This window comes from Halichoerus grypus, chromosome 2, assembly GCF_964656455.1.
Source record: "Halichoerus grypus chromosome 2, mHalGry1.hap1.1, whole genome shotgun sequence".
NCBI lineage: Eukaryota > Metazoa > Chordata > Mammalia > Carnivora > Phocidae > Halichoerus > Halichoerus grypus.
This window is the reverse complement of record NC_135713.1, coordinates 89,655,079-89,682,740: the sequence shown is the minus strand read 5'-3', so window position 1 is coordinate 89,682,740 and position 27,662 is coordinate 89,655,079. Positions and strand designations below refer to the sequence as shown.

At 38.1% G+C, this 27,662-nt stretch overlaps 1 protein-coding gene across 3 annotated transcripts in view; it reads left to right on the top strand.

Moving 5' to 3' along the window:
• VCAN (versican) overlaps positions 1-27,662 on the top strand; it is a 116,887-nt gene that overhangs the window by 82,312 nt on the left and 6,913 nt on the right. For all 3 annotated transcript variants that reach the window (XM_036091246.2, XM_078067090.1, XM_078067089.1), the window contains 4 exons: positions 701-814; positions 5,568-5,726; positions 6,983-7,065; positions 25,230-25,374. In XM_036091246.2, the coding sequence (XP_035947139.2) occupies positions 701-814; positions 5,568-5,726; positions 6,983-7,065; positions 25,230-25,374 (501 nt within the window). The remainder of the gene's footprint in view (positions 1-700; positions 815-5,567; positions 5,727-6,982; positions 7,066-25,229; positions 25,375-27,662) is intronic.

The following is a 27,662-nucleotide window of genomic DNA, read 5'->3' as shown; positions in this document are numbered from 1 at the left end:
CATGGCTTCTGCAACCCCAGGTGTTGTTCCCATCCCCCCACAGGGTCTAACTCTGTAGGTCTGGGGTGGGCCTGGGAATGTGCATCTCTGACATTCTGAGGTGATGCTGATCTGCTTGTCCAGGGACTACATTTGGAAGATATCTGCCCTGGGCAGTTGGGATCTATTGAAGGTTTGGAAGCCAAGGAGCAAATTGTCATGACCGTGTTTAAAGGAGATGGCAGTCAGCAGAATGATGTGTTGGAAAGAGAGAGAGGCCCAGAGGCAATCAGGCCAGTTACATATTTTCAGTATTCCACGGGTGGGGTAATCAGAGCATGAGCCACGATTGTGGGTAGGAAGTTCCAGGGAATTCTTTACCAGTTCTAGGACTCATGTGACCATCTAAATGCAATGGAAACAATGACCCTCCTATGAATAACTTTGAAATTTTCTTAGGGTTGCCAGATTGAGCAAATCAAGTGCAGGAAGGTCAGTTAAATTTCAATTTCAGGTTAAAAAAAAAAAAAGAATAATTTTTTAGTGTAAGTAGCCCTAAATATAGCATGGGATATATTTATACTGAAAAATTATTATTTTTTTAAATCTAAAATTCAAATTTAACTGGCTGTTTTGTTCTTTATCTGGCAACCTTACACTAAATAGGATCTTTTGACCTTTCCTGAAAGTACTTTTGTGGCCTTCTATGATTTTATTTCAGATTTTGATGAATGTCACTCTAACCCCTGTCGCAATGGAGCCACATGCGTTGATGGTTTTAATACGTTCAGGTGCCTCTGCCTTCCGAGCTACGTTGGTGCACTTTGTGAACAAGGTAAGGGCTGGTGCAACATCTGTAGGATGAACAGTATGGTTGTTTCATTTCAAATGTTACTTCTAGACAGCTTTTTGCCATCATTATTTGGATGTTTTTAGCAATGTTGGCCATACTGCATGTTTTTTCCTGCAAGGGAAATTCACAGATTACCTAAGTATATTAGGTTTCCTTATGTGTCCGTAGCCCGTGAAAAATAGTGTTGACTTAATCACTGCTGTTTTGCTGCTAGAACAGAATTGTAGACAGGCACACTGAGCTGAATTTAAGGACATCTAGCTGACAAAAGGAACGTTGTTATAAGTATTCTTCCTGAGGACAAATTAGGCATTGACCTTAATCCATCTGTGTGGCTTGTACCAAGGAGTATCGAATTCAGTACTCGTTGCCTTTATTTTCTCCTCCAAAACACTTGGGAGTCAATGGGTTTATTTTTCATCGTCAATCATCTCTGGAGAATGCATTGATATAGTTGTTAGAATACATTAGCTTTGGCTCGGTAAACGTTACATAAAAGGTATTGTAAATCTGCTCAACAGGGACTTTTCCTACTACAGAAGCATCTGCTTTTTCTGAATGAAACAAAGGCCCGTGTTCATGATTGCTTGAATCTCATGATCCCTGTAATTTGTATTTTATGGCCAACCTGAGAATGTATTTCAGGTGGTTAATGGTAACATTTCTTAGTCATCAATCAGAAACAGATTGCACGTTCAGCTATACTCAGCTTTGAAATGTCGTTTTCCTTTACTGCAAGTCATACAGTGGTTTGGCTTTGACAAAAGTGCCCAGTGCCAAACTTCTGTTCCACCAGACAGAATGAAAGTGTATTAGACACTCAGACACATTGGTCTGGCCCCACATTCTGGTTTACAGTGTTAATCCAGACATCACCACAATTAGAACAACTGAAAGCAGCATGTATTGAACTGCCAATCAAAAAGGATGGGTGATGGCTCCATTTTTAGTTTTTTCTCTCTGTTGCATAGGATGAGTCTGTTTAGAATTTAAAAGGTAAATATGAAAATTGGCCAGGCAAGATCCTCTTCTTAAGGAAAACAGTAAGGAAGATGCCATTTATTGAAGAAAACCAAAAGGGCGAGATCCTTGAAACATCGCATATGTTAAAATGATTCTGGCTTCCCTTAGTTCCAAGTCAGAGGAGCAATTCAAAAAATCATTCATTCAACAAATGTTTACTGAGCGCATACTGTCTTCCAAGTGCTATCCTGGGTACGGGAGGTAGAACTTTGAGCAAAATAGACAAGGTCCGAAGTCTGGGTGACTCAGCGTAATTCTTGGCAGGGAATAAAAAGAGATGCTATTTGTTGAATGCCTTATAGTTTACCAGATGTTCCCAGGTATATCATTTCGTTTAGTTGACAATATTTCGATGTGGTAAGTTGGGCCAGAAATCAAGGCTCAGAAAGGAAAAGTGATGTGTTCAAGGTCACATGGCTAGTAAATCAGAGTGGGAAAAATGAACCTAGGCTGCCTTGTAAAGCCCAGGTTTTTCTCAATATCTTCCCACTTTTAAAGTAACTCTCACAGATAAGCATTTTATTTTCATGTGTATTAACAAGGTTTGCTTTTTTTCTCATTTGGGGTACCACTTAGTTTTCAGGTGCATTCTATTTTGTCTTAAAGCGAGTGTACTTTCATCCACATTATTTGCTGAGAAATAGCTATCCTGGTCTGTTTATCCGATGCAGCTGTGCTTCTGTGATTTATTGCCAGGACCCTGAAAGATTTTTTTCTCCTCTTTGCAGGTTGCCTAAGAACAAATGTTTTTTTCATTAACAGCAGCATTGTTGTCTAAACAGTTTTCTCTCCAAATTTCAGTGATGACTGTGTTGTTGTTTCTTCAGCTGACCTTTTCTTCTCTGCATTGGTAACCTCCCAACTCCCAGTAACTCTGGAATAAGGGACCTATTTTGGTAGAATGATAACTGATATAAAATCTAGAAGGGGCTCTTAGGACAGTATGGAGACAATTCTCACCACAGCCAACACACACAGGCAGCCAGCACACACACACACAACTAAATGTAGGTCTTTGTGATATGACCTATGCATTATAGTGGTCTTAAAGCATAAGAAGTATTTCCATATGTCAGATGATTTTTACAAAAATATCACCCAAAGGTGTTGCTTTTAATGAATGAAATGTGTATCACGCTATTTTTAGGTGAGATTGGAAAAGGAGACTGCTTCTGGTAACTCCTATCAGAATAGCATCCTAGAAGATGCTGCTTGACGCCTAGTCCTGTGTTACATATTTAGTGAATTCATGAATAATAACAGTTAAGTAAATCCACATGGATTTTTGGCTTTTTTTAATAAAGAGTCACTTTGTTAAGTAGTATTTGCACATATATTCATAATCATTAGGACCGTAAGTCTATGGTTTCAGTAGCATAGATGAATAAATAAACAAGCAAAAACAAATGGTCCCAGTTTGGACCTGTGTTCCGATAGGAATATACGCACCTGTTAACTGAGAAAGGCATTGTAGCAATGATGTGGTCATGCATCTAAATTTTATGATCATTTGGGTTTTTTGGTGTAAGAGAAAAAAATACTTAATGATAATCTGTTTTAATGATAAAACACAAAGAAAGAAGACTGGACTAAAACCATTGGGTTAATAGAGGATATGAGTGTGTAGAATTTTTTTTTCTAATGTCTAACTCAGTAAGTTAGGGATCCTCTAGAATTTTAAGCTGTGTCTTAAAATACATATTAATTTCCATAGTTAAGGCAAGCTGTGCTGGTATAATATCACATTATTGACTTTGGCAGTAAGAGTTTTCTAAAAAATCTTTCCAGTTCTCCTCCTTTATAAACTAACTCCCTCATATATGAAGATCCGTTTCCTCCCCACCCCTCCTACCCCACCTTCCATGGGAACATCGCAAAAGGAAATTTACTGCATCTAAGTAACCCAACTGCACTTTATCTTTGGGGGCTGAATGCTACTTTTATCCCAAATCATCTAGCTGTGCCTTGATTCTTTTCCTATGAGATTTGGTGGTCTCCAAAAACACTTTAGTAAAACTCAAAACTTCCAGTGCACAGTATTTAAACCAGTTAGTCAGCTGGCTGTAACTAAACAAGAAGCCCGATAGACTAAACTGAAATAAAGCCCGCTCTCCGAGATAAGCTGCATCTGTTGTATGATGATGGTCGAAATCCCTGGAGCCAGGAAAACATGAAAAGCTCCCAGAATGCATACTTTCCCACAATTATAGAAAGAGGAGCAAATGGTGTGAGAGGCAGGAGATGATCTGACTATCAGTTTGGCCCCCAGGTCTGACGTATACAGTAAGCATGTATTTCATCTAGAAGGATTTTTTTCCTTCATCAACCAGTAAGATTAGGGGAAGGGAGGGTGGTTCGTAGGTAATTTGGAAAGTTTTCTTGGTGCTTAAAATTTTATAAATATTGCAGTTCTGTTAGTGTTTGCGTATAACTAGTTCAGTGTGTTTGCGAGGTATGTTTTGTGATAGTCAAAATTATTTCCGTTGATCATCATTGAATACATACCGTTGAACCAGCCCCCCACTGTGAGTGGATGAGCCCGAGGAAGGTCGCTAGCAAGAATGCAGTACTATGGAGCCAGACTGCTTTCCTGTGAAAATATTTAAAAACTGGCAATCTAGAATCTAGAAGGTACAGCTGAAGCTTCCTGCCAGTGTAAAATTTAGATATATTTGAAAAATATTCTTATCCAAACAGGATACTGGTTATAGCGTGCTTGTCACAAAAGAGAAAATATACCTATACATGTATACACACACATATATATGTGTATACATGGCTTGGTGGAACGTGGGGCACGGAGTTAAAGAACTTAGGTTATTTCATTCTTAAGAAACTTAAAATCCTGGGGGCGCCTGGGTGGCTCAGTCGGTTGGGCATCTGCCTTCAGCTCGGGTCATGGTCCTGGGGTGCTTGGATTGAGCCCCATGTCGGGCTCCCTGCTCAGCGGGGAGCCTGCTTCTCCCTCTCCTCCCCACTCGTGCTCTCTCTCGCTATCTCTGTCTCTGCCTCTCTCTCTCTCTCAAATAAATAAATAAATCTTAAAAAAAAGAACAACTTAAAATCCTGATGCATTTGCACGGGGAGTTACCTATATTTCCTCTCCTTTGGGGGAAGAAGGCCCACAGTTCTAGCTATATCCCAGAAGCTGCCTACGGATGACGACTTTTTTTTTTTCCCTCTCTTTGTAAATCTTACTTGACAAGAGCCTGTGGCCACCCAGCTATCTCTCTGGGAAGTGGTAAAGGAACTACTTACAGAGCCTTTGAAGTCCTTATTCAAATAGAGCAGTCATAATCCTATTAGCCAGAATTCTTATCTTATCACTTGAATAATTCTCTTCAGAGAAGTTGTGTTCGTAAGGACTTAGCCCCAGTTGCTTCACGAGTGAGTCAGTCGGTAGACATTGCAGCCTCAGAAGTTCTGTCTGGCCGCTCTGCCAGTTTTCTTTCCTGCTGACACGGGCTCTAATCAAGGAAACTGAAGTTAGGTGCTGCCTCTTCAGTCCAGAGATGTACAGCCACCCACTTGGCAGGAGTCAGCGGGCTGTCTTTATCATGCTTTCTTTGTCATCGTGACCAAATTTATTAATATATAACTTCAGGGACATTGCACTGATATTGGCTTAGGTCTTCTTACTAACACTCAGATCCATGAGGCTAAATTGAATGACGTCGGTGAGATTACTAAGCCCCTGCCTTGTTTCTTCCAGACACAGAGACGTGTGACTACGGTTGGCACAAATTCCAAGGGCAGTGCTACAAATACTTTGCCCATCGGCGCACATGGGACGCAGCTGAACGGGAATGCCGTCTGCAGGGCGCGCATCTCACAAGCATCCTGTCTCATGAAGAACAGATGTTTGTGAATCGTATGTACCAAATATACGCAGGTTTCCTGAAGCTTCGCTCAGTGTCCCCATCTTCTTAGTTTTCTCTGTATCTAACTGAACAGATGTAGCTTTCTCTGTTGCAGTTCAACTTATTAAATCCCTCGTCTGAACTACTTAAAATCATCTCTTCTACCTGAGTCCCCTACTTTGAGAAACACTCAGCTCTAACAGAGGAAGGCATTTCCTAGTCTACCAGCAGTAATAGGTGAAATGGCATGCTATAGCTTGGGTCCTGTGACGTTGCTACTTGATTATTTTCTGACGAAAATGGCCACTCATTCTTCTCATGGCTGCCTTTGTAGTTCTATTTTGAAGATGGGCATATGTTGTCTCGAGTTAAAGAGAAAATTGCTTTTAGCTATTTTTATCCCACTAATTAAAATTGAATTGTCAATTATACCTTAATCCTACCCTCTGCACAAAATTGGTTCTCATCCAAGCTGCTAATGGTTTTAGGCCATAGAAAGTGGGTTTCATATTAAGAACGTGAACAAATAGAGACTGTAAAGCTAATGAAACTTACTACCAGAGCTGTTGAATAACTCCTTAAACTATAGCAAAGAGGAGGGCAGCTAGCTTTTATGTAGTGAATATGTAGAAGTTTTTTGATATGAAGCATTGTTTGATGCTCTATTAAATATGTTCTCATAATGCCTGCTATCTTTTAGAAGTTTGATTGTTAGTTTACAATCTGTATGGAGGTTCAGTTAACTTTTTTGCATGGTATTCTTGCCAGTGACTCATCTCATGATGAAAGTAATTATTTTTGAAGATCTACAATTTTGTAGAACTGTCTGGTCTATGTAGTCACTGTTTAAATGCCTTAAGAAGAAACACGTGGCTTCCAAAGTGAGGCTAGCATGGGAATGATCTGTCACATTTTATTGGGTCACTGAATTTTTGCCAATGGCATAGCTTAATAAAAAAAATGGAAAGTTTTTATCATGAGTAAGGATGGAAAAATATTTAATTATAGTAAACTGCTAGGGAAATTATTTTCTTATGTCTGATATTTTAATGTTTCTCAATGTTTGTGAATTAGCTTTTTAGTTTAGAGCACATTGGGTAGAAGAAGAAAAGATAGTTAGACTATGAGAGATTTTTATGAGCAACTAAACAAAAATCTAGCCAGGAAAGAGGATGTATGATTCACTCTGAAAATAATTTTCTTTGATACATTTCATCCATATATGGGAAAGGTAGTAAAAATATCTGCGTTGTTTCCCTTTTCTTAGGTGTGGGCCATGATTATCAGTGGATAGGACTCAATGACAAAATGTTTGAACATGACTTCCGTTGGACCGATGGCAGCACACTGGTAAGTTGCTCAGGAAAAATGATACCAATTCTGGGAACTTGGTAACGTGTGCTGATTGCATGTTACAGAGGGCATATTTGATCAGAGACCAGTTAAGTGACTTGCTCAGGGTCACTCAGTAAGATAGATGAGTGTTAGAATAGAGTCCATGCTGACTGTTTCCAGTCACTGTGGCTCTCTTTGAAAGAAGAGTGTATCAGAGTCCATTGAACTGGAAAACCACACCTCAGGTTTGTCTTTCAGACGGTTATCTTTGCTTTTTATGGCTTCAAAAAAAGGGAAAGAATAAATGTAAGAGAAAAGGCCTTAAAACAAACAAACAAACAAACAAAAAACCTACCTTTCCCTCTTATATAATTGCACTGGAAATCTCTGTGGCATGGCTCATTTTTATCCAAACCAAGGTGCTCATTTTTTTCATCTTAAAAAAGATTGCTGAAGGGTGCCTGGGTGGCTCAGATGGTTAAGCATCTGCCTTCGGCTCAGGTCATGATCCCAGGGTCCTGGGATCGAGTCCCGCATCGGGCTCCCTGCTCCTTGGGAGCCTGCTTCTCCCTCTGCTTCTCTCTCTCTCTCTCTGTCTCTCATGAATAAATAAATAAAATCTTTAAAAAAAAAAAAGATTGCTGAATTATGATCTTGTGGATTTTCTTCCATTCAAACTCTGCTGGCTAATTATATAGTTTTTAGCTTTTTATGCTTCTTAAAGGAAGGAGTGAAATGGTAATACTGGCCCCAAACTTGAGTTGGCTGAAATAAGATCCTTAGGACAGCTGAACCTGTTTTGAGTCACTACTCTGAATACATATGAGTCTAATTTTTTAGAAATAGTTCAAGTGTGGTTAGCTATACACTAGTGGTTCTAGGCACTGGCTGTTCATTAGAATCACCTGGGGAACATAATTTAACAACTGGTGCCTAGGCATCAACTCAGATTCATTAAAGCAAAACCCCTGGCGGCTGGCTCTATTTTCCATGTGTTCTCCAGGTGATTCCAAAATTCAGACAAGTTGGGATCCATGGGGCTGGACAATAAGTGTAAATTCAATTCTAAATTAGATAAATAACAGGAAAAATTGTAAGTAATGTTTAGCTCTTTTTGTGAATTTATTTAGGTGCCTAAATTTCATTCACTACTTGCCACTCATCTGGATTTAATGAGTTTGGCAAAATGTAAAGTTCATCCTTAGAATGGATGCCAAAGGAATCTCCGCTTTTCGAAGTCCTACTCTGTGTGCTCAAGAAAGCTCTTCTGTGTTCTGATGGACGTACCGCTCAGTTCATCTTTGTGCCAGTTGCTATATCGGCACCTTGCATTTGTTTATTCCCCACAATAACCTTTAAGAGAGGTATGAGGTATTTTATAGGTAAAGAAAGGGAACGTCGGTTAGGTTGAGATTTTTCCCAGAGCCCCAGTGCCAGTGCTGTTAAGTGGTGAAGCCATTCTCCAAAGCCGTGCTTTATTCTGGCCGGCACCTCCTAGACTTGAAAAGATATCCCTTATTACATATTTTGCCTCGAGCAACCCTAAAATAAAGTCTGTCCTGCCCTCTCTCTGGCATCACTCCTTATGTTTAATCAGCACTCTTTGTCATTCAGGTCCATAAGTAGGTCCTTTGGCAAGATGCAGAGAAGATAAGGAAGTTAGATTGTCCATAAAATACATTCCCAGTAAGATATATGAACCACACCCTCTGGATCAATACTCATTGTTTTCTTTTTTTTTTTTTTTTAAAGATTTTATTTATTTATTTGACAGATTCATGGCGAGAGAGGGAACACAAGCAGGGGGAGTGGGCGAGGGAGAAGCAGGCTTCCCGCGGAGCAGGGAGCCTGATGCGGGGCTCGATCCCAGGACCCTGGGATCATGACCTGAGCCGAAGGCAGACGCTTAATGGCTGAGCCACCCAGGCGCCCCAATACTCATTGTTTTCTAATTGTCCTGACTAGATGGTGTATCTGCAGCTGTTTCATCTGTATATTTTTATTTTGCTAAAATGAATAATAATTTCAGGGGGGCTAATTTTGGTCAGAGTAATAGTGGCTGGTAGGCCATGAGTTCTTCTGTTAATTTTAACTGAGGATGAACTATTTTGATTTTATTAATTTAATTTATGTGTGAACAAAAAACTAAAGGATTTTTTCCTTTAGTTCTGAGTATGTTAAAGATAGTTAAAACTGTTCTTATAATTTTGTTGTGTTTTATATAGTATAGGCATTTATCAAGTTTTCTTTTGTTGAAGGAATATTTCGTTCCTATGGGATAAATTGGGTCTGAAGACCCTCTGTTAATCTTCCTCCCACACACTTTCCCTTATACATAGCCCACTGAAAAGTGCAGGTCCTGTGAGGTCCCAACGGGACCTGTATTACAGAAGCTAGAAAGCCAAGGAGTCAGGTGGGGTTCTGGTTGGTACTTACTTGTGCCTTGCAGACCTTGACCACAGCTTATCTCAGAGCGTCCCTGTGTGTTCTTGCCCTGAGCCTGGAATAGCTGCATTTGGCCAGGTGTAGTGTAGGTAAAGTCTGTCATTTGCTACACACCGACCTGATTAGGCCAAGTCTCCAACTTCCAATCTGTCGTTGATTATATAGAATTGATTTGTTTTCATTCATAGCATTTTTATGTGTTTCTAGATGTTTATTCTGGTCATTAGCAGTTCAGCTTTTCAGAGAAGTGTTTCTCTTGCTTTTTCTTTCTTACGGTGTCTGGGACAAGGCCCTATACTACCTATGAGCTTGGTTAATGACACTGAATATCGGCTTGTAGCTGGCAGCTGTGTGAGGTCTCTAAAACATCTTAGGGAAATTTTCTTTTCTGCCAGGTGCCATTCAGGGGAGCTTCACTCATCAGATGTCATTATTCCACTTAGCCAAAGCAAGCCAACTCAACTATTTTTTTTGGTCTGTGTCCATTAATTTTTAATGGACCATGAAAAATACTGTAAAAAAAAAATAACTTCATTGTCATTTCCGTGGTCTGGATTGGTCCTCAACTTAGTAAATAAGAGAGCATTGCACTTTGCAAAAAACAAATCTTGATCTTCCCAGGAAATTTTCAGAGGAAGGTAACATCCCTCATGTAGATAACTGTACAATGTAAACAAGAACCTTACCCTAAATTAGTTTACATTTTTACATTAAAACCTAAAGGTTATGAAGAGAGCATCAAGTGAGGGCCTCAGTTTGAAGAAGGCAGAGGATGAATTACATAAACAAGTAAAGTGTATTAAAGAAATGATGCAAGCAAAAAAATAAAGAAAGAAAGAAAGAAAAGAAAAGAAAAAAAATGACAAGCAAATCCAGAAAGCACTCTGACAGACCCGTGGTTTCTTCTTAATTCCCTCTTTGTTGTAAAATAAAAGTGTGCTAAGGAGTGTCCCTAACTTTGAACATTTTTGGAACAGAAAAGACCATCTGCCCAACAGCCTGTCTCCCTCCCATTTGACTGATCTCTGGCCCACTCTGCTTTTGTAACCACCCTCGCCTCTATCCCTCCCTTTCTGAGACAGCCTAGGTGTCTCTTAAACTCTTTGGAGTTCTTTCTGCAGCCACCATCCCCTTAACAGGTTCCATATGTTTGCAGGCTTTGAATAAAATAAGTCTTCTTTGTTTCGCTGTTTACTCCAAGTGTCTTGACTTTGAAAAAAAATCCGTAATAGTAAACTCTGCATCTTCAGGGGAAAGCAGTATCTGCTTACACTTGGAAATGGTGTTACCTTGACTGTGTGCAATTTTAAGGACTTTGTTTATGTTTTAGAGTGATTTCTCCCCTCTCCCCTTTGCCCCCCATTTTTTGTTTGAAAGATTTATTAGAGCTTATTCTTCTTGGGAGGTAGAGCAGTATTAAAACCAAAAGAACCTTTGATATTTACCATATATTATCTTTTGTTATTCAGTCTTACAATTCAGTAAAAACAAACTAGTTTATATTGGGTTTTTCAGTCTCAGTAATTTCTTTTCTTGAAATAATTAAACTGTGCTTCCAATAAACTTGCAGTATATCATATTTACTTGATTATGCTTTATAGCTAGACTAAGTCAATTTATATGCTTATACTAAATTAATAATGTTATTTGGCCAAGTTATCTAAATTGCCCTTGTTCTTCAGATTCTGACTGATCCATTCCACATTATTGGCCCCTATAATATGGCGTAGATAACATGCCAAATTCTTGCTTTTGTTGTATCTTCGAAATCTTTTTTTATTATTATTTGGGGTGTTTACCCAATAAGTTTCACAAAAGTGTACGCACGCAGAGATCGGGTCTAGCCTTACCCTTGTGATTTCCATTAAGGTTATTTTCTCCTAACACATTTCAGTTTTTATTTTGTCACTTGGTTTTCAAATAACTAGTCACATTTCAATTTGTCCCTTGGTTTTCTACTAATGAGTTATTCTTTAACTTGACTATTGATCTCTTAACAGTGAAATGCCCCAAGTGCTTTATTAGAAACTCTGACAAATAACTTCAATAATGAATTACTTTACTTGTCACCCAAGTAATGTCTTCAAAGACACTAAGTTAAACCATCCAAGTTAAATACACATTAAAGCTGGCAAACTTAAACAAACATTTCTTATCTAGCTTCTATACTTTTAGCTGACTTTTAAGTTCTTTCTTTAACCTAATTGTTAAATGAATGACTAGTCTGAAGTGTTTCTCCCAGATCTGTTTTCCAGTGCCTATGACCTGCCTCTCCCCCTGCTATGAACTCTTGTTACTCTCTTTTTGAAATTCTGCAATATCTTCCTCTTGCAATACCTTCCTCTTGCCTTCAGTATAAAATTCTAATTATTAGTGTGCCATACCAACCCAACAATTACACCTGCCCTCCTAAGCTGTATCAGTCTTGTCTCAAAATACTCACAGTTCCTGGAATAAGCCATGACATCTAACTCCTGAAGGTCTGCATAGTCTTGCCCTAGTGCTTAGAATGTTCTCATCTCTTGTCCTAATTTTATTTAATTAATGTTCAAATGCCTTGCATAGCCAAGAGTCTCCTTCTTCCAGGAAGCCTTCCCATTTGGGTGTGACTAAGAGCTCCTCCACTGTGTTCCAGAAGCCCCTTGTGTCCTTTTCCCATCTTACCACTGATTTCCTGCCTTGTGGGGCTGATTTCCTGCCACTGAGCTTTCTGAGGCAGGGATTAACTTTCATCTCTATTTTTTCAGCACCTAGCAGAATTGTTGACAAAAATAGATACTTAATAAATGTTTTTTTTTGATGATAATTAATATTTATACATTGCTCAACCAACTTACTGTGTTAGCTTTTCAATCATGAAATGACCAACTAGGTCTTTTGGCAGAATCTTTTTGTGACAATTCTTGTTCATCTAAGTTAAATATTTTATTTAATGTTGTACCAGTATGAAAAACTTAAAACATAATAGGTGAGATTTCAAAAATGGTGAAAAAAAAAAGTTCCCCCCAAACAGATATATATAGTTAAGCATAATGCATCTTACAAAAGTTATTAACCCAAAGGAAAACAGATGTGCCTACTGGAAGTGACAACAGTCTTGTCCATGGTTGTCCCAAGAATACATTTACGATAAGCTCTGGGAAGAAAAAATGGAAAGCAAACTTCTCAGCCTCTGCCACCCATGCAGGTTTGAGTTATATCAGGACAGATTTTCCATGAAGCTTTAGGAAACCAACAATTACTCAAAACTTGGAAGAGGATTTTTTTTTTTCAAGATAGGCACGTATTCTGTCACTGCACTTTCTGAAGAAAAATGACTTAAAAAAAACCTTATTATCCAAATCCAAAATGTAGTAAAACAAGCAAAAGAAAATCTTACTCCTGAATGTTATCAGATCATTTTATTTGTTATAGATTGGTTGACCAAGGATGAATTGGTCCCCTAAGGCTGGACAGAGCTTCATTTATTCACCTTCTATCTGAGTCTGTTCTTTCAAGCACAGAGGGAACCAGACATGAGGGAACGCTATGGAGTCATTTATCTTGCCTTGTCAATATGCTTCCTAGCAAAATCATTTCCACAACTTTCTTTTCAACTATAGACTACGGTGTGTCCATGGATAGCACAGTTAGGGACTGGAAACTGTTAGGTGCCTTTGTGACACTACTTTTTATAACAGAGCTCCCCAGCGAATGGTTTAAAATCAACCTGTGGACCTCAGAGATGAAAACTGTTACCGCCTTGCTCCCTCCTCTCTCTGACCCTTAGGAATAAATTCTCACAGGGGGAGAATTTGGTCCCTTCTCTCTTCTCTTTAGTGAGTTTCTGCAGCACCATCAAAGCTTACCCCTCACCACTGGGGATTGGATGCTTCAGTGGATCAGAAGCAGTCACTTCAAAGGAAAATGTCACCTTAGGTAGTGTTGGCCAGAGGTTGAGGATTGAACGGAACTGACAATGCAGTTCCCTTTTAAAAATGTTGAGGAACCTTTGGAGAGTTTGATTTGTTTGGCGCAAAAACAAAACCAAACAAAACCAAACAAAAACCCTGACTTTACTCTCAGGCATTTTTTAAAAAACATTTCTTACGTCCCTTTCACATTTTCCTTCTTCCATCTCTATTCTGTCGGCACTCCGCCTCGCCCTGAGAGGCTGCTTGCTGGCTTGTCAGCTTCCCGGGAAGTAGTCATGGCCTCCTTCATGGTCCAGCGTACTGCTGGAGGAAACAGAAAGACTTCCTCTCCTCTGCACTTGTCTGACTCTAACCAGCAAGTTCTCAAACAAGTTACTAATTCACAGAACCATAAATATCTTATTTTCTAGCTCTAACCAACTCATCTTACCCCTTGGTAGTTATGAAAGGGATTACAAAAGGCTAACTGGTAGCCTTTTGCACTTAAAAGAATCCCACTTGAAAAATATTTCTGGGAGATAAGTGAATTTTGCCTTTTTTTTTTTTTTTTTCATTTGGATAAGCATGGTTCAGCACTGGCAAGCTAGCATACCTGGAATTCAGGACAGCAGTTCACCCTTCTGGTTAGAGTCGATTCATGAGAAGAGCCAGATTTGTGGGTTGACTTCAAATACGGAGGCCCCTTTACTTTTTTTCATAAATAAACATGTCAGTCTGTCACACAAAGTATTGTGAGAAAACCCAGCTTTGATAAAAGGTAGAAACCATAAAGAAATAGCCCTTAACTCAGGAAGAGACACTTAAAAGGGGCAGAGAAAAGGAGTAACAAGTCTCAGGCCATAAACCATTATTTTTTTATGCGGGATGTATCATTATTCCCCTTTTATAAACACACAAGGTTCCTATCCTCCTCCCTCTCCCAGATGTCTTGGACATTGAAAAGAGAATCAAGAGTATGAACTAATTCCCGGTGTTTTCCAAGCTTGTTTGTAGCTTTCTGCTCGTTTGAAAGGATTGCCCATGATTTGGCAGAAAACAATGAAAACAAAACCCCCAAACCAAAAACTTAAGTTTTACTTTTTCTACCTGAAAATGTTAGAAGACTTTCGAAAAATATTTGCAGATGGATGTGTGTCAGCTGTGGTGTGGTTTGAGCTCCAAGTCAAATGCCACTTCTCTGTGAACAAGTCACACTGCATATCAACATTAATTATGTTAAACCTCACAGGCTTCATTATATTAACCTAAAAGCCAAGGAAAACATATGCTGTTTCCTCATCCTTTAACACATTACTCATGAGTGGAAGAATTCTCAGTTTCTGTTCTGCAAAAGACCACTGAGCTCTTCATAAAAATTTTACTTGTGTTGCAGTTCAGCTTGATTGGAAACCAAGAACCGGTTCTTGTGATTCTATGTGTGAAATATAACAAGTCATAGAGTGGTTCCGGAACACAAAACCCTCATCTCTGCCTTGCCTTTCCTTGAGTGCAGATAGCTAGTGATACGTCAGATAGCTGGAAGAACACTTAGCTATCACTGGAAAACCTTTTCATCATTGAAAAGATTATCCTTAAAAAAATTATCAATGCAGTAGTTCCTCTCACAGATGCTTTTCCAGCAGTGCTCTATGAAACTCTAAAATCCCGTACAGATATTTAAATTTAATGGCTAATTGCTTTAGCGCAATTCATGGAAAAGGCAAACAAAAATGTGGAATGGGTTTTGGCAGTTTCCCACTGCATGTGGATTGTTAGCACTTCCTGACTGAAGACCTGTGCAAAACAAGCTTGGGGTGAAGGAACCCACCGGCACCATTTGAGGTGGGGGTTAAATGCAAAGGGCTCCGTGGGGCTCTGTCTGCCCCCCTCCCGCGCCTCCCCCCCCCAAGTGCTCTCACAGTGGGAGGAACTCACATCCTTTGGAAAATGCTGTTGATAATTACAGCTTTGTAGGGCGGTGAGCTCACGCTATTACGTGAGATTAGTGCTGGACTCAAGAGCTGCCAGATTGTCTCTCCCGCACAGAGATTTGCCAGCCAGGAAAATAATGGGCATATTGCCACTTTAACAACTATCAGGAGACCCCAAGTTAGTTTTTATTCCCTTCAGCATATTCAAGTTTGTAGGATCCAACTCCAGCCTGCCAGCCCAGGACAATGACACTAAAACAAATGTCTCTTTCTCCGTTAAAACAAAGCTGCTCTTTTCCTTTTGGTGTTCCACTGAAAGACAACAGCAGAACCATAACCTCCTTTAAAACATAAATAAAGCGGGACCCAGGCCAGAGGAACCTTAAGCAAGTACAAGGATCAAAAGAGGTATATCTCTACTGGAAGGCAGGTCATTTGCCCCTAGGGGTTAAGTAAAACAAAGTGAAATATGCCCCCCACAGACTGGAGACAAATGCCTATTGTGTACCACAGCCATCTAGGGGGGACAAAGGCATTTTAAAGTGACCAAATGTTTTGATTTCTGTAATAAGTAGTCCTCCTAACTTCCTTGCAGATAACCGTTTGACCTCTGTTCTGAAAGGCTGGGGGTAACCCAGGGTGCTTATTCTGAGTTCTTTATTTCGTGAAAAGGTGGTTTCTTATCAGCATATGGTTCAAATGGGGAAGCAGTCCTTTTGGGAAAGCGTTTTCTATTGGTGGAGTTTGCTTTTATACTTGGTGGCTATCTGTTTCCCCTTGGCGTCGCCTGCATTTGGGTGTTACTTGTAGCCGTGAGAGCACAGCCGTGGCACCCTCAGCCCCGGGCGATGACAGGGCTTTGCACACAGAGAAATCGGCTCTTAGTCCAAGTGCCACTTTTTATGATTAGTCTGGATAAGTTTTTGCCTAAAAACAAACAACATGTGAATCCCACTGCAGACATTAATTTGCATGCATAGGTGGGTGTTTGTTTATGATCTGCCCTGTTGTAAGATATATTTGTCTTTGTTCCTGATGCAGTTTCACCATTGAGGTAAACATAAATGATCTGATCATTTTAAAAGGCGGGGCGCCTGGGTGGCTTAGCCGTTAAGCATCTGCCTTCGGCTCAGGTCATGATCCCAGGGTCCTAGGATCGAGCCCCACATCGAGCCGCGCATCTCTCTGTCAAATAAATAAATAAAATCTTTAAAAAAAAAAAAAAAGGCAAAATGGAGAAAAATAAACTATCGTAGATGACCTTTCCAGTCAGATAGGAAATTCAGATTATAGCTGCCATGACCTGTAACAAAAAAGAATGCAATCACATTGGTAAACCCTGTTTAGCCGAGGTCCATCTTCTAGCAAAGTATTCTCTTCATGCTTTCCCTCACAAAACTGAGAGGACATGTCACAGATAATCCTGTAATCTTGCCACATGAAGTAAATAATAATGACTTTGGTGGGTATTGTAAATTCCGTTAAGTAACTTAGTTCGTAATTCATAATATAATAATGGATGGAGATCACCACCTAGTGGCCATATTGTATTTTGTGTTTCAAAACTTCACATACCCAGAACTCCTCTTAGATCTAGTAAGAATAGTATTCCCCGTGAATTAAGTTCCTGTAGTTTTGAGTTTAAAAATTCTAGTATGGTTTGCATTATATTGTGAACCTGAAAGTTAAATGTGAAATTAGATGATTTTTCAAATGCAGTGTGAAGCTAACACACAGGAGTCACATGCAGAGTAAAGTCCTAACAACTGAGGCAAATATTAGATCCAGTCTTTTCCATATCTTCACTTTATACACAGTAATAGAACACAGTGGAAAGTTTTCCTTGGCCGGTTTCATTGGTATGTGAACCTAGAGGACTTTTTTGGTTTTCATATGAAACTTTTTACAGTGAATTAAATTAGCAGTGTTTGGGGGGAAGGAGAGGAGGTAGAAAGCAGTGACTAGACTCTTCATGGAAAAAGATTCTGAATTATAGCTGGAAGACTTAGTAAGTTTTCCCAACAAGTACAATAATATATTATGTCATAGGACAGCTTCACTGGACAAATGTCAAGAATGGTTTCTATCAATGGAATGTGTGTGATTTATTGTTTAAGTGTACTTGGCAAAATCCATAATAGTTCTAAAACATAGAGGTTTTAAGTGGCAATTTAAGATAATCTAAATTATAGTGAATTTTAAAGAATAAAAAGTGACTCCATCTAAGCTAAAAAATTATAGCTAAATATGTGGATAGGTGGATGATAAATAAATAGATGATAGATGATAGATAGATAGATAGACAGACAGACAGATAGAGTAGGCCCTTGGCAGCGGTAGATTCAAGATTTGCAGTTTCAGTTATAATGAGAGACCCTAAAGATCCACAGTCTGAAATAATTTGTACTTCTTTCTCAGGCACAAATTCGAACCGTACTCAGTGGTTGACTAGTGTGTAAGAATTGTTCATTTGCTATCAAGTCTGTCTAATGGACAGATTGATTTTAGCATCTCAAGAGGTCTATTGCTGTTTATTCCTCTAACTCTTTAACCATTTTGGATCTGTGTTGTATTTATGGTGAGAACCTATCTGCCACACAGGTCTGTGGAAATAGGGACATTTCTAAACATCTTAGATAATTCTTCCCTAGTGCCAAGAAGTACTGTATTTGTGTGTGTGTGTGTGTGTGTGTATGTGTGTGTGTGTGTGTCTGTCTGTGTTTCTATGTATGTGAGTGATAGTGATAAATCTCACCTTTGTGTGTCACAAAAAGATGAACTTCAGTTTGATCTAGTGTCTGTGAAAATTCTGTTTTCTTTTCAGTAAGGAGGAAGAGAAATCAAGAGATTCTAAAGAGTATCTGCTTTTTTAGAACTAGTTAGTGCCAGTGATTATTCTTTGTAATTATTTGACCAAGTTAAGAAATCATAAAAACTCAATGAAAAGAATTTGAAATGGGTCAAATATTATGGAGAAGAGTTAATTATCAATGAAGTTTTGATAGGACCAATTGCTTTGAAAAATTCTTTGTTTTAAGATGCTGATAAAAGGGATTTAAAAACAAGAGTTTAGGGTGGGGCGCCTGGGTGGCTCAGTCGTTAAGCGTCTGCCTTCGGCTCAGGTCATGATCCCAGGGTCCTGGGATCAAGCCCCGCATCGGGCTCCCTGCTCCGCGGGAAGCCTGCTTCTCCCTCCCCCACTCCCCCTGCTTGTGTTCCCTCTCTCACTGTGTCTCTCTCTGTCAAATAAATAAATAAAATCTTTAAAAAAAAGAAATAAAAAAAATAAAAAAAACAAAACAAGAGTTTAGGGTTTTGGGGATTCTTTCTCCACTAGAGGTTGAAACATGACCTTGTACCTTCTAAGTTTTGATTTCTGAATTGACATTCTCTTGGAAAGACGTTTTTTAAAAAAACTTGATACAGAAAAACATACTATTTGGAATGTTGCATGGAGGGATGAGACTAAGTCATTCTGTATTTCAGGAACCTTCCTTGCTCCAGTCTTTCCTTTTCACTACCTAGCTGTTCACATTTTTCCTCATAAATGGATTTGCTTATATATGTATCAAGTAAAGGACCAGCTGGGTTGTGACTGTCACAGCAGTAACTGATTAATGCTGGATATCTTGTTTCTTTTCTTTAACTGAGAGCCATGCTCAAAGCTGAACCCAAGAAACTCCTTTTTTAAAGCAAAGCAAAGCACCTGGTTTATTTCTAAATCTTCTATATTTCTGAAATAATTTTTTTCAACCTCAGAAAAAAAGGCAGTTATCCATCTCTGCATAAGGAAAAGGTCAATTAGCCACATTACATTTTTATCATCAATTTATTTTGTTCATGCTTGTGATACCAGTTATCTGCTGAGATTTTAGGGCCATTGATCATGGCCATGTGGTGTGTATTTTAAAGATAAAAAGATCGTCTGGTATCTCTGAATGATAGTTGGGACTCCTAGACGCTATATAACCAGAGATTGAGCTTGAAAGGATGTCAACCCTGTCTAACTTTAGTAGATTGCTAATAACTTTCAAAAGAAGAGACCCCCACCTCTACCTGCAAACACACACACACATACTTTACCCTCCTTAGTACGTTTATGGAATCAAGTTGGACACTTGCAAAGAGCTGGGAGGAGAGAATAGCTCTTCAGCCATGCTGCTTGAGAAAAATGAGTCAGGTCCCTTGTAGGTGTGTGGAATTGAGGTCACTCACTGAGAGTGAAGAACTTTGGCAGGCAGGGAAGTCTTGTGTGCCCCAGAGAACCTGCAGGTTAATTCTACACCTTTATGTTAATGTGAGACAGCAACAAATTTTCGACAATAACATACAGGTTATTTGGAACAAAGTAAGCTAAGCATATATAAAGTTTGATTGATTTTGATGAATAACTTCAGTCTTTTCTGAGTTTTTCCTTTTGAGATTAGGACTGGTTCAAAATGAGTTCTCTGGTTTGTGGAGACAGTTTTCATGTGAGAAAACCATGCTTCGCTGCTGTATTTTGGCCAGGGTTTTTTGAATCATTTTATGCTTTTGGCAGTTGACTTGTTTGAACCCATTTGGGGGGAAAAAGAAAGAGAAAACAAAAACCGAAAGTTACTAAATCCAATTTAATTGAAATGGTTGTCTTTTTTGGCACTTTTGTTTTCTACAGATACAGAGAATAGTCATTTAACTGAAACTCTAAGAGTAACTTTGTCACATAATGTACAACATTAAGCAATTTCATACTGATATAAAATAATTATCTCTTAATAAAGTACAAGTTTGTTATAGAACATGTAGAAAATTTTCTATCTTGAGTTGGCTTCTTCTACATCAACTACTTGAGTTTTATGTCATAATTGTCTTTGCCATCAGTGGAGAATGAAAATGCAAAGTAATTTAGAGTTCTCTTTTCAGACATAGTCTTCGTCTAATTCTGCTTTCTGGGGGAGGCAATGAGAGTTTGGGGTTTGGGTTGGGGTCACATGAGTCTCTGAGACACAGAAAAACGTGCAGAGGTCTAATCAGCATTTGTTTTTGTTGATGGTGTTAAAATGAATTCTCTGCAAACCATGCTGGCTTTTTTGGAATAATTCTTAGTTTGCCCATCCAGCCCTAGAAGAGGGTTGATCTAGGGTAGATCACCCAGGGTGTTTTCTTACAATTCCAAATGAAGAGAAAAATATCAAGATGGAAGTGGGGGCATTTTTCTCTGCTCATTCCAAGAACCTACGTTTCTGTATGTATAAGACACTTCCTATGTGAGAGAGGCTCTATTACATTCTTATAACGCAGAATTGATTTCCTGAGCAGAGATCTTTTTCTAACATTTAATTTTAGTGAAAAAAAAAATACATTATTAAACCTGAAGTCAACGATTTATTTTTTATACCCTTTCCTCTGCAAGTGATATTAAAAATAAAGCTGTAAAGAATTTAGGGGGAAACAAAGAAAGTTATTCAGAAAAGTGAAGTTTCCTTTGCTAAGTTAGTTAAGCAATAACATGGAGCAAAATCAAAGCATCCTAGCCAAAATAAATCTGCACAATGGAGCTATCAGATATGAGGTAATAGTGTGACATGCCTGTGGGTATCAGACATTCCTGTAAAAACCACAGACCCAAAGTTTGGTCCTGCACCATTAACCCACAGTTCTGCCCAGGCAACAACACAGAACACAGGTTTGAAATTACTGTTGCAAGCCAAATGTAATTCCCACCAAAAACAATTAAATCTTTTACCAGAGGTCTGAGTCTGGGCAGCTTAAGCCCTGAGAATCACTTCAGTGGCATGGAATCTGAATCTCATTTCAGTGTGAAAATGAGACGGTCATTGTTCAGATCAGGAGGAAATGTCAGCTGCAGAACCCATGGCAGTCAAGTAACTGGTAACTTGAAGTGGTATTTGTTGAGGTTAGATTAGAAAAGGGTTAGCTAAGAATTTTATAAGTTCTTTCTGATTGCTGCATAGATCATTTTACAATGTTCATTTTTACCGATTCGAAAAATAATTCATGCTCACTCTAGGGAAGTGGAAAACACATAAGTATATAGAATAAAATATTATCTCTGTCTCATATAACTCAGATATAAACTTTGTCACATTCCACTGCATTTCCTTTTGGTCTTTCACAGACATGCACATGGGTGTGCACACACACCACACACACAGCTGTAGCTGAGAGTATGTGTAAAATTTGGATCATTGCGTATTTTTAGTATTTTGCTTTTTAATTTTAACTTAACACGTCTTTTAATATTTTCCATCTCCTTATATATTTTTCACAGACAAGATATTTAATGGTTATATAATATACCACTTGTCTGACCATACCCATGCCATAATTTATTGAATATATATTCACTCTATAGATTTTTACCCATTTACTGCTAGTATAAATAATATTTTAGATAAACTATTGTTCACATTTCTGATTACTTTTTAGGATAGAATTTTAGAAGTGGAATTATGGGGTCTAAGGGTTGGAACTTTTTGAGGCTCTTGATATGTATTACCAACTGTTTTCCAGAATGGTGCTGCTTGTCTCGCCTAGCATTTGGTAGCAGCAAGCAACATCTTCGATTAGTAGATATGGATGAGGAAGAATGCAACACATGCTGTTGTTCATTATTCCTAAATATCAGTACCAGTGTGTGCCAGGCATAATTCCTAGCACTGAGGATACACTAGTAAACAAAAGAACCCTAAATTCGTGTCTTCAATGAGCTTACATTCTACTAAGGAGGAGAAAATACAATACATAAATTATATGGGACATGAGAAGTTAATAATTGTTATGAAGACAAATAAAGCAAGGAAGAGACATGAGCAGTGTAGGCAGGGACAAAGAGGCAGGGAGCATTACAACATTCTATTGAGATGTTGTAAAATTTTCCACCTTTGAGGACTTTAACTCGTTTCCTGAAAGAGGTTAGTTAGAAAGTAAGCTAGAAATTACTGAGCTCCAAAATCCATAAGTATTTGAAGAACTCGGAACCTTTGGCCATTAAATAGAATTAAATACAGATCTTTGTTAGTTTCAAGGCATTCCTATTCCTTTGTTTGTTAATTTAATTTCATTTAGTTTAAGAATTTTATTTTGATCCTGCTTTAATTTGTCTGTTAAAGGCCACTTAGTTATATACATCAGCAACAGACTGAATGTGACTTATATCTCTGCTTTCTTGTCCCAGTTCCTTTTATCTATTTAAAAAGAGTAGCAAAAAACAAAACAAAAAAAAGGTTTCATGGGTGAAAGGTGAGAGATGATAAGGGAGGTCAGTTAGCAAAGAGAAGGAAAATAGAGAAATAATTAGAAACCCATTTTAGAGCAAATGTCGTTCCTCGTTGCAGGGAGACCTGCCAGTCAAAGACGCTTTGGTGAGTATGGTCCTGTGAGCAACCTTTCCAAGACCATCTGGACAGTAACTCAGTGGTACCATTCAGGCTACTAGAATTGGATTTCAGTCCATATAATTTCTGGATTTCCACCAGAAAAAAACAAAACACCACAGTACCTTTATTAAGCTTACCTTGGTTCTTTGCAATTTTATTACTTTCCAAAGACCCTTTTTTACAGAACAGGAATCTCTTATCTCCTATCTTAATTTTGGCATGATTGAGAAGGATTTTAAAGCAAAGCTAGGCAAAGAGATTGAAGGAAAAGTAGAAGGTCTCTTAATCTGGAGGCTTTCAAACTTTAGATCTTCTCACAAATTATTTTAACAAAGATCAAGGTTTTTATCATACTTAAAAGTTTTAAAAGCTATTTGTTTTTCTGAGAAAAAAAATACAGATATTCTCTCATCTATTTATTATATGTTTTTAAAAGACGTAAAAGTAGCCATGGTGCCTTTTTTTTTTTTTTTTTTTTTTTTTGGTTTTTTTGGCATGTCCTGAATTGGAAACAATTGCCTTACTCTTACATACAGTTCTTTCTTCTCTGACTTTATCTTTCCCAAATAAAATATTGTAATTCATTGTTTCAAGCCACAGACTTATTTTAAATATAATTCAAGGGAAGACTTATAGATCTGTAGGCCCAGGAAAGATAGGCATATTAGCCATCATCACATAAATCTGAATCTGTCCTTCTACTAAGTGAAGGCAGTTTGTCTCTACCAGTGTTGTCAGCGTTAGATGTGATGTACAACGTGACAGTAGGCAAAGCAGATTGGCAAAGTGATTCTCAAGTTGAGCCAGAAAGACACTGAACAGACTTGTCCCATATCACATTCTAGTTACAAGGATACCCAAGACTAGGAGGTCACTCTCTGATTTATAGTCCAAAGTTTATTATTTTTGAATAGGCAGGGCCTGTGTTTTTCATATAATTATTGGTTATGGGGGCAGCATTTTAAGGTAATAGAAATTGAAAGTAAACCCAAGAATCTTGGGTGCTTAATATCTCAGAGGTCCAAGTTACTCTTAATCCTGCTAGATACTTTTAAGAGATAATGCGTACCAAGAACCTAGAAGAGGGCTTCATCCATTATAGGTGCGAAACAAATGACAGCTGTTACTTTGATAGAAGGCAAAATATATTTCTGGTTATATATCATTGCTCAGACTGGGGAATCAAAAGATACCATCTAGGGATGCCTGGGTGGCTCAGTCGGTTAAGCATCTGCCTTTGGCTCAGGTCATGATCCCAGGGTCCTGGGATTGAGTCCTGCATCGGGCTCCCTGCTCAGCGGGGAGCCTGCTTCTCCCTCTGCCTGCCGCTCCCCCTGCTTGTGCTCTCTCTCTCTCAAATAAATGAATAAAATCTTTTAAAAAAAAGATATCATCTAAAGATATAGATATAAAGATAACCAGTGGAAAAACATCAAATCAGTAAAATTCAATACAGTATCTGAACATACATTACACAAAGAAAAGCAAATATATATTTATAGTAAGATATATATAAATATTTTAAAGATTTATTTATTTGAGAGAGAGCACACACACACACACACACACACACACACACACACCCATGTGTGAGTTGGGGTAGGGGCAGAGGGAGAGACTCTCAAGCAGAAACCCCACTGAGCTTGGAGCCCATGAGATCATGACCTGAGCTGAAACCAAGGGTTAGATGCTCAACTGACTGAGCCACCCAGCACCCCATAGTAAGATATTTTTAAAAGCTTATCTTTTATATCAATATGCTTAAATGTGATAAATATTCCTATTAAGAGAGAACAACTTCCAATTTAGATTGTAAAGCAAAACTTAACTGTATGGTGCACATAGGAATCACATCTAAAACAGAATTACTCAGGAAGGTTGAATATGAAATAATGGGTATATATATATTGGATAACTATAAAAAATAAATATAGCAAAAATCTCAATTCTTTTAACCAAATAAATGAACTTGGATAAAGACAATCACATTAAATAAGGCAAGAAAAGGTACTTTATAGTACCTATAGATATACCACTTTATAGTACCTATAGATAAAGATGTACAAGGAAGAATAAAAATCCTATTGCCCTATAATCACAACTACATAAAATTATACCTGCACATAAGGCCTGGAAGAAAACATGACCAAGTGACTAGATTATGGATTTTTTTTCTCTATTTCCACTTCCCTTAATATTGTTACATTTAATAATAAGAACATGATTAAATTTCTTAAGTTGAGCATTGATTATATATTTAGAAATCTAGTATAACTAGAACAAAATTTCTCAGACAGATCTCACTGCCAAAGGATAAAAAATACATATTTGTTGAAGAGAGATTTTGAGATACATATATTTTCCACTCAGAGTGTAAAAGTCTTTTTCTTTACCATTAAAATAATTTCAGTTAGATGGTTCAAAAGTCTAGTTGTTCTCATTCCATTGTGATGTCATGGCTCCGTCACTCTTATCATTTGCTACTTTTTAACTATCAAGTATTTAGTTCTGTTCTTCTTCTATTTTCACAGCAATATGAGAACTGGAGGCCCAACCAGCCAGACAGCTTCTTTTCTGCTGGAGAAGATTGTGTTGTAATCATTTGGCATGAGAACGGCCAATGGAATGATGTTCCCTGCAATTATCATCTCACCTATACCTGCAAGAAAGGAACAGGTAATGATTAATTAATAATGTACTTAATCTGCATTTCAGTTATCAAGTGAATTCAGGAAGAATAAACTTCATTACTTCAAGACACAAACTGCATGTCATGTACGGACTCTTGCTGCCTCTGGAATATTTCAGTTTGTTTTCAGTAATGTCTTTACCTTAGATGTCAGATGCTGAGATAACAGTGTAGCATTTATATTAAAACAAAACAAAACAAAACAAAACAACTACCTGGCAGTATCTTTAAGAAAAACAAAGTGCCAGCCCAAGAGCCTATCCACCTGCTTATTCTAATGAGGAGAACATTTAGAAAAATTAGTTGTCAACATTTAAAAATTGGGATATATTATAAAATAATCTGGATTTTTTACTTTTGTAAAAAAATAAGAACTGGTACCATTTGGTCCCTGTTCAAATTTATGAGTGTTCAAAACCACCACCCTCCTTCAGTGGGGACTGCAATCTCCAGCTCTTTGCTCCTTCCCTCATTGTGGCTAAGTGCCCGGTCTTTGTAGGCATTTGAATTTTTTCATCATTCCCTTAGGAGTTCCATGGGTGTAAACAATAGCACAAAACAGCATTGTTATATCTCTGGCTGAATACCTTCAACATATGATAAAATAATAACATTTGAAATGTAAGCTTTGTAATGAGTCTTGCTTAGTTGACATTAAACAGATAAAATTATGAATGCTGATTTTTAAAAGTGTTTATTATTGACCAATATGTTCGCATTTCTAAGGCACACTGTATAGACTTCTTCCTTTAAAAAATAGGAATTCCATAAATTTTTTTTTTTTTTAAAGATTTTATTTATTTATTTGAGAGAGAGAGAATGAGAGAGAGCACATGGGGGGGGGGGAGGGTCAGAGGGAGAAGCATACTCCCTGCCGAGCAGGGAGCCTGATGCGGGACTCGATCCAGGGACTCCAGGATCATGACCTGAGCCGAAGGCAGTTGCTTAACCAACTGAGCCACCCAGGCACTCACCATAAATTTTTTTTAACCTACTTCCAATTGATAATGGTGTTAGAACATGAAAATTTAGCCTCCAAATTTACCCAGACTTTTTGATCAAGGAAGAGTACAAATGTAAAATATGAAATCCATTTGATTTATTTGTCTTTGGATAAAAAATAATCAACTAAAAATACACACTCTGTAGATGTTTTAGGAAAGACTAATAGTAAAATTCTATCAGAAGAAAGAAAACACTGAGACACAGAGCTCGGGTGAAACTCAACTGTTGGCGTGTCACTCTCTCTGCTATTCTCTTACCTAAAGCGGAATTGACTCTGAATATCCTTCCTGTATGGGCAGCTTCCCCGGCCCTGTGCGTTACTTCCGCACTTCTGCCATGGGACTCATGAAAATAGCAAATCAAGTGTTTGCTGTTTTCCCTGTTTCTAGTGTAAGAAGTCTTTAATGAACTGTTTGTCTTAATCCGAATGTCATGTTTGTCTTCTTAGATCTCCAAATGTTCCCTGGAGTCATGCTTTTCCCTTTGTGATCCGAGCATTCTTCTATTTACCCTGTTACTTTTTCCTAGAGCAGGGTTTCTCAACAGCAACACTGTTCATCTTTTGGTCCAAATAATGCTTAGTTGTGGGGGCTGTCCTGTGCATTGCAGGTTTGGCAGCATTTCTGCTCTCCATGCACTGAATGCCAGTAACATTCTCCTCCACTCCACATCCTCCTCCTTTGCTTTGTAATAACCCTCAGTGTCTCTAGACTTTACCACCTATCCCTGGGGAGGGAGGGAGAGGAAGAGAACTGCCCCCAGGTTGACCACCACAGCCCTACAGCTACAAAGGTTTCACAAAAACAGCACCATGGTTTGCATTTCCCAAGGGGGAAAGAGATTTATAAAATATTGACTCCACCTCATTAAAGGGAAAACAAACCAAAACAACAAAACAAAACGATTCTTGTATTTTATCATCCTCCTGTCTGACTTTGAGTCATAGAGACTTACCTCTTTGTTAACCAGTACTCTGGGGAATTTTATAAATGTCTGTAGACTTTTATAAACGACTCATTTCTCCTTTCAGATTATCTTAGACACCTTTAAACATATAGAGCTCAGTAATTCTACTTTCAATTAAATACTTGTAAAGAGGATTATATTTTCCAGTTTTACTGAGAGATAATTGACAGACATCCCTGTATAAGTTTAAGGCATACCACATGATGGTTTGATTTATATATATTGTGAAATGATTACCACAGTTCGGCTAACATCCATCTTCTCACATAGATAAAATAAAAAGAAAAGAAAGAAGAAAAGAATA